Source organism: Apus apus, chromosome 1, assembly GCF_020740795.1.
Source record: "Apus apus isolate bApuApu2 chromosome 1, bApuApu2.pri.cur, whole genome shotgun sequence".
Lineage (NCBI taxonomy): Eukaryota > Metazoa > Chordata > Aves > Apodiformes > Apodidae > Apus > Apus apus.
The window spans coordinates 95,298,280-95,309,874 of record NC_067282.1 but is presented as its reverse complement, the minus strand read 5'-3'; the positions used below and the strand labels follow the sequence as shown (position 1 = coordinate 95,309,874).

Sequence of the window (11,595 nt, the reverse complement as noted above, 5' to 3'; positions counted from 1 at the left end):
TAAACTTTAAAAAAACCTGGATTTATTCTTGCATAATTTCACTTGCACAACTACAGTCTCATCTGTGTCAAACAAACTGCACAGCCTAAACTCTTCACAGCAGTTTCCACCTTGGTGACAGCAGTCTGGGAAGCAGCACAATCCCTCAAACAGAGGAACAGATTTTAAGGACTTTTGCTTAGTTGGACCATGTCTGTAAATAGAGTTGTTTAACCAAGTGTGGCTGAGGAAACAACACATTCAGAGCAACCCAAGTACAGCTGAAATTGTCTTAAAAGAAACAGTGGCATCTGATTTGCAGTTATTCATTGTCTGTTATGAATACTTCAAAAAAAACCCAAGAGAAACCACCTTCACAGTATGAGCTCTTTACTGCAAAATAGTTAGATGTGAGATAATGGATCAATATTATGAACTACATTTTCTCAGGGAAAAAAAAAAACAAACAGCGTAACATTTTCTCCTTTTTGGCCAGAAATTAAGATACACACATAACATTTTATAACTCCTTTGTAAGTTTTAGGCTCATGTGAATACTATAGACAGCACAATACATTTTTTTAAGGAAAAAAAAAAGCTAATGGATACCATTTATTTGGCAGCAAAAAGTGAACTAAAAAGTAACACCATGAGCAGGGAGGGGGATTCCCCAATTCTAAGCTACAGTCCTGCACCTGCCCTTCCCCCTTTCTCCTGACAAAACCAGATTATATCATGGAGCAGCCACCACAGCTGGTGATGAATTTCCCTTCCAATACATCACCAGTCCATCATGGACACCCACCCATGTTTCTTGGGCAGGGGGGAAGAGATCCCCTCTTTCTGGGGATCCCCCTGTTTCTGATGGCCCTGTTTCTTCCCTTTTCCCCTTACTCCCTTGCACTCTCCATGACAGGCAGGAGCTGCTGCCTGGGGGTCTAGTCTGAGGGAAAGCACCAGCTCCCTTGCACGACACAGTAAGATCCCAGAACCAACTGCTAAATCCAGGGTTAGTGACACCCCTGCAGCTTTACAAGCAGCACAAGGAATTTACTTACAGTTGCAGCAGAGCCTTTGACAACTGTATCAAGCAACTAGGCTAGTTTAACATACTCTTACTGCAGTTCTTTATTCTTTTAAATTAGTCCTAAATATATCCTCCTATGTACAGAAAAATAATTTTCCCAAGGATGGTCCTTATTTTAAACTATTTAAATGAACAAAGAAAACTAGGTGTCTATAAATGCTTTTCTGTTAGATTTACTCAGTATTTGACAATTATAAGGTAGCTGTATTTTTATATGTACAAATAGTCTCACGCGCACACACACATATAAGCATGTATTTAACTATAGATACATTGATATGCATAGAGGACAGGAATGTTGGGGCTAAAAAAAAAGGATATATGTGGAATGTACATTCAGAAAAAAACCCTCAAAGCTAAGGTGATTTAACCTGATTCGCAGCTTTTCTGTGCTTCAAGGGATTTTGACTGCTGGATTTTAATAAACTGAAGTATCACAGTGGCAAATGGAGCTGTATGAAAGTAGGCTGTTGCATGAAAAGTCTGGACTTGTCACATCTTAGTTGTGAAAATGTATTTAATAAATTACAAAAACTGCATTATCCACAGTGTTTCCCCTTCCCCAGCGCTACTCGCATATAACAAAAAGTGACTTGTTATTTTTAAAGGGTAGAAAAAATTCTAAAATTAACATTTAAAAAGTTCCCTCATAAAAACGCATGTTGAGAAAATACATAATAATTAAGTGCATCTAGAAAAAAGTTCTGCAATTTGTTGGCCATTTGGCTTAGTGTCAGTTCGGTGACATGCTGTGTCTTTCAAGGTGCCCAAGTGCACCAATCCCTGGCTGTGTGCAGCCCCACAGGCCTTCACGGGCTGGCTTTCTCCCAGCACTAAACTTGGCAAGGTACTTGGCATTTCCAAGGTCAAGGTCAGCCTGGTGGTTTTGTATTTTACGGTGCTTCCAAATGTTTTGAAATCTGTAAGTATATTAATTATTATTTGCCCAGTAAATACAATTCTGGTGAGTTTAGTGGCCAAAACAGATCCAGCTGCAAAGACTATATAAACTACTTCTGTATTTGATCTTACTCTTGGCTTTTTGTTTGATGCTCTATTGCAATCTTACGGTTTGTACAGAGCTTGAACCAACTTCATAATGTAAGCTTTCAATTAGCAATGCCTTTGGAATTCTTCCATGTATCCCCAACAAAGCACACAGGCACCCAGCTGGTTTCACCTACACCTTTGCACCGAATTGGGGCATGAGTTGAAGCTCAGCATCTGCTGAAGTGCTTCCTTGAGCCAGGGGCTGGAGACCTGCGGCAGAGGTGGCAGCTGCCAGGTGAGCTGTGAGCGAGAAGCCTGGAAAGGAGACCCTAAAACAGCACAGAGCTGAGCTTCAAGGGTTGGGGTTAAAAGGAAGGAAAGAGCAATGCCTTCCAAAGGACTTAATTAATTACAGGACAGAGCACTCGTAAGACTCAGAAGAAAAACCTAAGGGGGCTCTAATGGAGCAAGGCAGTAAGATGAGGTGAGATGCATTTTCCAGTCACCTGCTGCATTTGTTCATGCCATGTGGCCAGTGTTTGGCTTGGAAGGAGCCAACTGGCTCATCAGGCAGGAAAATTATGGCCAAGAGGGGACTTGGGTGATCTCAAACATGATCGTCAGCTCTACCAGGAATGAAGCAGAGGCTGCAGGCTTGCAGGATAGGCAGTGGGAGCTCACAGGCTGGCACTGCTGGGAAGGACGGCAGGGATGTGTGCTCAGGTGGCAGCGTGGACTCTGAAAGGTGAAGAGCTGAACCTGCTCTGAACATAATGACTTCCAGCTGCATCCAACCAAGCACAGAGGAAAATGAGCTCAGGTGGTTTCCCTGAGAGGTATCTCTGAAGAACTGACTCCCATCCACAGGGAGGAAATGCTCTTGAGGCAGATCGACAAGACCAGGCTAATTTTTACTGCAATCAGAGCAATGATGGAGAGGTCCTAAATGCAGCTGAAAGAAGAGACATCCACCCTGCTGACGTATGACAGCATCACTGGCAAACACCTCATACAGCTATAGACTGGGGAAACAAGTCCTTTGAGAAATGGAAACCTGGCACATGGGTGCTGGTGCAGACAAGCCCCTGTATGGAAAGGGCATGTACCTCCTGGCTGATTGTGAGAGCTGCCTGGATGGCACCAGGAAAGCAAAGAGCCTGACAGCAATGCTTATAAATCCACCGAGTCCTTCAAAAGCATCTTGAAACAACACGTGTGTAAGCACCTCAGAGGTATATCTCAGAAGGTAATTCCTGGAAAGATGAGTATAAGGGCTGTTAAAAACACTGAAAAGCTCCACTTCTATAAAAAAGTGCATACAGACTCCTTCATAAATACAGAGCTGCACTAAATCCAGTGTGGTTCTCCCAGGCTGAGGACAAACACATGGTTTGTTATTAGTCACTGTTGTTATTATTATTACTATTATTATGGATGCCCTGGAGGACTGAAGTTCTGCTGTGAGACTTTGGATCCGATTTTAAACTAACCTGCTTCTCCAAAGAAAAGAAAAAAAGATTCCTTTCCTTCCTCTGTCCTGACTGCTGCCACAGTGTTGACATTTTGCCCATCCCCAGGTACCACCACTTTTCAAAAGTCATGTCAATAATTTCTAAAAGTGGTGGTGTTCCCTTCCAGTTTCTGACCCGTTAACTCAGTTCTACTACAAGACCTAAAGCCAAGAAAGAACTAGGAAGAAATACCACTCTCCTTGTTAAAATGAACATATGTAAGGGAAGAACAAAATTGCCAGAACTACAGCTTGGAAATCAAATTACCAGTGCAACTTTTTCTATTGCATGTTTTCTCGCAGCTTCCGATTTTACTCTTTTTTCCTTACATTTTCTTCTCTCCCAGTTCATCAAAAGTAAGTCCACTGTTTCAATGAAGGCAGTGAATGCATTAAAAAGTCACAGTACTATTTTTAGAAAGGCTCAGTTGCCAGCCAAGGAGTTTGATGCTGACTAAGTACTTCTAAGCAAATGGTCTTCTCCAATAACGTAAAGCCTGTGAAAAGGCAGAAATGAAACCCCATCTTGAAGGCCAGTCCCAGTGGCCCATGCACCCATTCTGTCTCACCAGTGCCTCATTTTAAGGACAAGCAACAGAGAGTCCTTGTACTCAGCCTCTCTACAAGGATGAATGTTACCAAAAGAAATGCAGAAAACCATTCCCAGAACTCCACAATACACAGATTTACAATCTCTGCATTATAGTGAGGATGCTTATCTGCACGAATCTGCTCTTTCCATCCAAAATGTCATCGAGTATTATCTGGGCTTCAATTCTGTTCTTGTGGCAGTTTTGCATAACAGTAGGAAAAGTGTACACACATCTTGATGGGGCTGGAAAGGGACCTAAGGTGTGCTATTTTACAAGATATTCAGAAATCAATAACCAGGATCTGAAAAAAAAGGTTCTACATAAATACAGGTATTCTATACCAGGAGCACAGACAAGTAGAGTTTGGCCTGACAGCCAGCACATGGCACTTGTAAGAGGATAGCTCGACCTTCATACATTGTGGTCATGCCAGCTGACTTTCTAAAAACAGGAAGAGATACCTCAGTTCTCAGGTATTGCCCTGTGCCTCTCTTTTCCCCAAACTCCTCAGGACACAGGTGGTATTTAAACAAGCCTATTAAGAGAGCTGGCAGTTTTCTCTACAAAAGCATAGTAGGACTACAGCTACTGAGTCTCTTTTTTTTCAGTAAAAGGGCCATGCTTTTACAGCATGAAGTCCCAGATGAGCAGAAGGTCTGTGCAGCTACAAGTGGGCAGAAACACAGAAACCTGTAGCCTGTGCAGCTGTGGAGTTAATGCAAAGTGATGTGCAAGATGGTAGCATTCCTGAACAGGGAAAACCAGGCAGGAATCAATGGGTTTTTAAGAACCTCTGGCTAACCCTGGCAAAAAGCTGTTCTGTCTGGGAAGCCAAGGGTGCCAACATGCTACAGAGCACTGAGGGCGAGCAGGTGAGGCAACAGCCACAGCCCAGGGCACAGTCTGCTGACTCTAAGGGTAGAGATACCTCCTGTCCTCGATGCACAGGAATTGCACAGACAAGCTTCCCCTTTAGGATTAGACTGATTATGAGGGAACCAGTACAGATCCATGAGCCGAACCCCAGTCTTTCATCATCATCATGTTTGCATAACTCCTGTTGACATTAACAGGAGACAAACACTGCTGGGCATCAAGGGTAAGTGGGAAGTTACAAGTGATGGTGGTTGGGAAGGTGCTCAGTTCTGTTACAACTCCCCAAAATGGTGCAATTGCACATGCCCATGGCAAGAGTCACAATCTGAGAGGAGCCCCTGCAGCTAAGGGTCCCAGTTTCCAGCACCAGTTGAGCCTCAGAGGAAGGTGCAGCTCCTTGAGGCTCCCTTCCAAAGCTTGGCCAGGATTTCTGCATGACACCCACGGTCTCTTTTGTCCTGTTTATCTAGTTAGTTGTTACTGTAATTCATGCTGGTGGAATGATACCATAAAAAGGCAATGCTGTTTTTTAAACACTGAAATAAATGTTCACCATTATTTCCAGCTACTGAGTAAAATTAGGACAGCGATAAAAGGTTAGACAATGACATTTAATGTTACTGCATTAATAGATGTTGATCACTTTTTTTTATCCTACCACAACAATGTGTATTTTCATATACATTATATTTAATAAAATGTATTGATATGGAATTAGGAAAGCATGGGTTTAGTACTATTTACATATTTTAATTGAAACAATTTTCTTAACAACATTGAAAAATAGAAACTTAAAGTTCTCTTAATTGTGTTTTCAGCCAGTTAGTGGTAAACAAATGCATGCCTAGGAAGTTACACTCCCTCTAAAATGTGGTCAGTTGAAAGTTTCTAACTAAAGTGTGTATCTCTGTTTTGTTTCAAAAAATACATAAGTATGTCTGTCATTTCTGATACAAAATTCTACACTATCTTCAATAAATAAATAATAAAGCGATTCTGAAAAGTATGAAATGTAAACTTTGTTGTCCCTCCAACATACTTTTTTTTTTTTTTTTTTTTTTTTCCAATCCCATTGCTTGAAACATTACAGTGGTCTTTTAGGAAATTATAATACACAGACACTTCCCAGCACAGTTTACACTTATTACCATACTGTTTCTACCTATCCGTTATGAATATATCCTAATTTCCTAATGGAAATCAATAAGACTTGTACTGCTAGAGAACACTGCCTATACAGGAAAGGTGGAAACCAGTACTGAAAGGACATGCAAGGAACACCAAAATCTAACAACAGGCTCCACAAGAACGTTCACATGCTAATGAAACAGGCTGACACCTCCCATTTGGAAATAAAGTCCTTACAAAAATACCAGTGTATGCATGATTAGGTCATGAACAAAATGGATCCAAGCAGAGGAATTTTACTCTTAGGGGTCTCTTGTCTCTCGGGTCCAGACTCAGCAAAGCACTTAGGCCTGTGCTTAAGGGAAACAAGACGTAAGTGCACGCTTAAAGCTGGGTGCTTTGCCAAACATTGAAAGTTTGCCAGCTGTGGGCCTATCTGTGTGTATTCAGAGAGTTAAAGGGATTTAATAAGCCCTGGCACTCCCCCAGATGACAAGGCTTTGACTTTGGGGTTACCCACTCTGCACCATCAGTCTGTTTCTGCTTGCATCCAGTATCGCTGCCACCAAACCCGCAATCACCCCAACTTGCCACGAACACCTACAGAACGCTGCTGCTGCCCTGGATAGGGTAACATGATGTCAGACACAGCCTGGCACAGCACCATTTAATAACTGGTCACCACTGATTGCTTTGCAAACTAGACTCTGTGGGATAGAAACTAGCTTCTTGAGCTAGAGCCATGACTTTTTTTCTTCCCCGCCGCAGGTGATAGTCACACAGTCTTCCTCATCTGCAGTCACACAGCCAAGCAGCAGGAGTATAAAGTAGTATCAAAGTGGTATAGCACAACATTCAGCAGGGCTCTGTGTTTAATCCTTCACTTACTGGTCAAACTTCAACACTCATATAAGAAACAGCAACTTCCAAAGGTAGTGAGTGGGTGGACTCTTCTGGAGTGCAATTCACCTCTGTGCAGAAGGCCTGTACATAATTCATTTTCAGGGGCAACGAGAGTCATGAAGTGGTATGTTAACAGAATCTTCTCTGTTTATAGACTATTTATTTTCTAAGTCTTTGCAGTACCACCATGAAGATCTTCTAAGATCTTCTTACTGCATAACTGCTCCTTCCATTCACATTACATTTACACACCACTTTGCTGAGCAATAGGCACAGAATTCCTTAAGGGGGAAAACCCTGCAGAAAGCCTCCAAAACATACCAACATTGCCTTCTTCATGTAAACTAAAGAGTAGGGTAACTGGAGCAAATACAGCAACCTATGTGGTTTGCCAGCCTTTCAGACTGGAGCACAATGAACAACTAGGTTATTTCATAAACCCAGGAAACTAACCTCAAGTTCCACACAGAGAAATCGAGGGAGATCTCCTCACTAAATTGGGATTCCATCTTCCAGTGAGAATTATCAAGGCACAAAGATGCTCCTGTTTGCTTTGATAACCCTCTAATGTGTGAAGGGCAAGCAGTAGTTTCATACCGCACCAACCAAGGTTTTGCTTCTGCAGACACCTATTGCAGCCAACTCAGACTGAAACAAAACATTGGTGCCTTTCCTCCTAAGGCTCATCGAACAATTGCAGGTCTAGTCGGACGACTATCTCTCCTGTTGGGACTTCATGCAGAAGGAGACACTTTGTAACTGGTCCCTTTGAACCCTGATCCTTCTTAATGTCTGCCACACGGATCTCTGTTCTGCCCAAAAAGTCTGAAATGCAAAAAGACAGCATGCTCAGAAATGACACAATTCTTGTATGTTGCAATAAAACGCTAATTTGCATTCCATCTACACACAGCAAAAGAGAAGTCTCCAGTCCCACCATATTTTTGCAGTTGAAGAAGGCCAAAGGCTGCCAGTCTGCATAGAAGAGGATTTTAGCTGCACCATATTAGCAGGAGCATTAAAAATAAAGGACCCCATAAGTAGAAAATCCACTATATAATTCACAGCTGCCTGGCTTCAGTAGCTTATTTATTTTATGATATGCTAGAAAAAAGGCCAAAGGCTGCTGCACAGTCCAAACTGAGTGTGAAGCCCTCTGGAGATGACAGAGCACCACACTAGCAACGAGGTCAGTGAGTCAACTGACAATGGCTACATGAATGACAATCCTCTCCAATACTTCCTGAGAAATTATGACTCCAAAATACACTCTTCAGTGCTCCATAGTCGATCCCAGGCTATTAAATAAGAATGCATTATGAAACTTGTGTTCATTTTTGCCACTGTTACTGCATATTACAGGAAAGTGAAGACATCTCTTCCTCCTGCATTAATCTATCTATTTGCAAACAGCAAATCCAGAGTTTATTAAAGACTTAGCAAACCTGCAAACCACACTTCAGTTGTGGCCAAGTTGCACAAGAAAGGAAACCCCAAAAAACCCAGAGACAGCTTGATTCTTTTTGCACTGATACTAGCATGACTCCACTGGGGAGCAAGGGTGAGTAGGTTCCCAAGGTGCAAAAAGGTTCAATATCGGGGTTGAAACTGGATGATCTTTAAAGATCCCTTCCAACCTAAACCATTCTCCAATCCCATAATTTACCTCAGCAGGCCTGCATCTCTTCAAAAGGGGAACTGAAAGTGCCCAAGGAAGGGTGGCCCCCCTACGTACCATCTGGGGAGAACTGGTCCCTCTCAAACACCGTAATGCAGAGCACGTCCTGCTCGAGGTCTTTGATAAAGAACTGGCAGTTGGAGTTCCACTTTGGGTTGAGGGTGTCCTGTATGGTCTTGGTAATGTGGCACTGAGAGCCCATCGTCACCTCACAGTATGGGTTACTCTTTCCTGAGAAGATGGAAAAAAACAGAAAAGAGTAATTGCATTGTTAGGTGTCTGATCTTCCTCCTAAATGTCCTTTTACTCTGACAGCTGACGGACAGGGGAAAGACTGTGGCCTTGCTGCCATTATAATGAACAGGGACACGATTCTGCAAGGCACTGAGCACCTCCCACTCTTCATTTCAGGACTTTGTGGCTCATGATCTCCTATGATATCTCTTACGTGGTGGAAACTAAGTTTGTTTGAAACAAATGCTTATGTGCAAGACAACTACATGACTGGCACCGAACTGCACAAAATCACTTCTGTATATTCACTTCATTGAAATGGCTTAATTAAACCAAACCGGATTTTGGACAGAACCTCCTTCAAAGTTAGTTTGACAAATAGGAATGTCTTCTTCATAGAGCATATTAGGAGACACTCAAGGTACTTACCATGGGACCTGCAAGGTTTTAGTTCAATGCCTTCAACAATATTCACCATCAGCCTCCCAATGCCTGTTGCCCTTTGCGAGCGAACTGTGGTGAAACAGAAGAGGAGAGAGAATAAGTCATTCATGTTTTTTCCTGCCCATGGACTTTTCCAAAAAAGGTGAGACCCTCGCATCCCATGCTGTACCTAAGTAGGCTTTTTCCCTCTTCTTCTTTTCAGTCTCTATGTAAAGTTCTGAAGCAGCTTTGATCTTCTGAACCCAGGCAGTCCTTCAGAAGGAAAGGAAAAAAGGTTGCAAAATACCATCTCCATTTTTCCTCCCTGGAGCACAGCAGACAAAAGTAAAGCTGTCCCTCCTTCCCAGTCACTTGCAGTCTAAGGCTCTGGCCCACCACAGGCTCTGCTACACTGACACTGTCTGCCTGGAAGAGATCTTACTGGCAATCTTAGCACCTGCACAATAATTTAAGTGTTCCAAGCTAGCAGATCCCAGGATGTAAAGAAACTGCAAAAGAATCAAGAGCTGCGGGGACTTGGTGAGAAACCAAAAGGTACAGATTTGCTTTCACCAAACCTTTTGCTTTATTGTAATAAACTAACTTCTTGTAGCCAGTTGATACAAGACAGCTATGTTGCAGAGGTGGCAGCTTTTCTTGAGTCCTGAGGCTTCATACCAAAAACCTTTGAGCTTCGGGACACATGAAGCACAACGCAGGGAACACACAGGTGATGAATGACCCTGGTTCCCTATGGGTCATTCTGGGAAATAATTTCATTCTTAAAAGACTGAGTAGAAAGAACAAGAGAAAAAAAGCATGGAAAAAGGGGTACAAAGGGACCTCAAGGGTTTAGAAGAATCGCTGTGATATAAGAGGGAATCTGAGACAAGGCAAAATGAGAGAATCTAGAACTTCGGGATCCATTTCTGATCCCAAAATGAAGAGCTGCTGCTCTACAGGAGATTGCAGCTACTTACACTGGCCTGGATTTGGGTCTGAACACTCACCTGCTTTCTGCACAGAGAGTTGTTCAAGAAAGCAAAACACTGAAGAACAATTCTGTCTTCCAGCTCAGCCCTAAGTGGTAAATTGCAGCCTCAGAAGTACACCAAGCCTTTGATCATCAAGGTCTTTTAAGATTAAACAGGCAAATTACTCAGTCATTTATGCTAATATTTTATTTCTGTTGCTTTTAGTTAAAAGCAAGTGAATTATGAAAACCTGGAGGTATCTCAGTGGTGCCCTGTGATAGGATGAGGGGAAACGCCACTAAGCTACAACATAGGAAGTTCCACCTCAACATGAGGAAAAACTTTACTGTGAGGGTGATGGAGCACCAGAACAGGCTGCCCAGTGAGGTTGTGGAATCTCCTTCTCTGGAGACTTTCAAGACCCCTCTGGACACATTCCTGTGTGATCTCCCCTAGGTGTTCCTGCTGCAGCAGGGGGGTTGGACTTGATGATATTCAGAGGTCCCTCCCAACCTCCAACAATCCCTGTGATTCTACGATTCTATGATCTCACCTAAAATGCTGCATTTATTTAGTAAGCAATTCTGCATAAAAGAAAGTTGAAGGTTGTATCCTGTAAAAACAAAGGCATTTGAGTAGAGTCCCCAAATTCTGATAGCAGTTCTGTGGGTTCTCTCTGTAGAGAAAGGAGAAAGGCAGGTACCTCTGAAGGGCATTCAGCATAAGAAGATCTGGCTGCTTCCATTATTTATGGCTCAGTGCAGCATGCCTAAGCATCTCGCTGAAGTTCCTCAAACTAGGTAGGATGAACATGGTGCAGAGTTTAGATGTTTCTGACTATCACAGTGAGTGCTCTGATGCAGAACAGATGATTATTGCTATAGTCTGATTTGTGCAATGGATCCTAAGTTGAAAAGGCTGTGACAATTTTCATCACCAAGGGTCTAACCACAATGCGTGCTCATTCTGTGGCATAGAGGGGCAGAGAGCATCCCAAAAGACAAGTGGGAACTATAAAAGCAGGATCTTTCGCAAGAAAAACGATGTGTATAAATAGTCATGAATAACACTGTTAGGCAGGCAGGGAATAAAGACTTCTTATATTTTTTTGTGCATTAGAAGTTTTACTGGAGATACATTTGCAAGCTGGCATAATGCCATGTCTATACCATTGGTTTGGGTTTTTTGCTGGACTTTCAGCTTTTGCTTTTTAACAGAAC

At 42.5% G+C, this 11,595-nt stretch overlaps 1 protein-coding gene across 1 annotated transcript in view; it reads right to left on the bottom strand.

Moving 5' to 3' along the window:
• ITSN1 (intersectin 1) overlaps positions 1–11,595 on the bottom strand; it is a 142,088-nt gene continuing 130,493 nt past the window's right edge. The window contains exons 37-40 of the mRNA XM_051631369.1: positions 9,592–9,674; positions 9,408–9,491; positions 8,802–8,975; positions 1–7,891 (exon numbers count right to left, since the gene is read on the bottom strand). Of these exons, the coding sequence (XP_051487329.1) occupies positions 7,743–7,891; positions 8,802–8,975; positions 9,408–9,491; positions 9,592–9,674 (490 nt within the window). The 3' untranslated portion in view covers positions 1–7,742. The remainder of the gene's footprint in view (positions 7,892–8,801; positions 8,976–9,407; positions 9,492–9,591; positions 9,675–11,595) is intronic.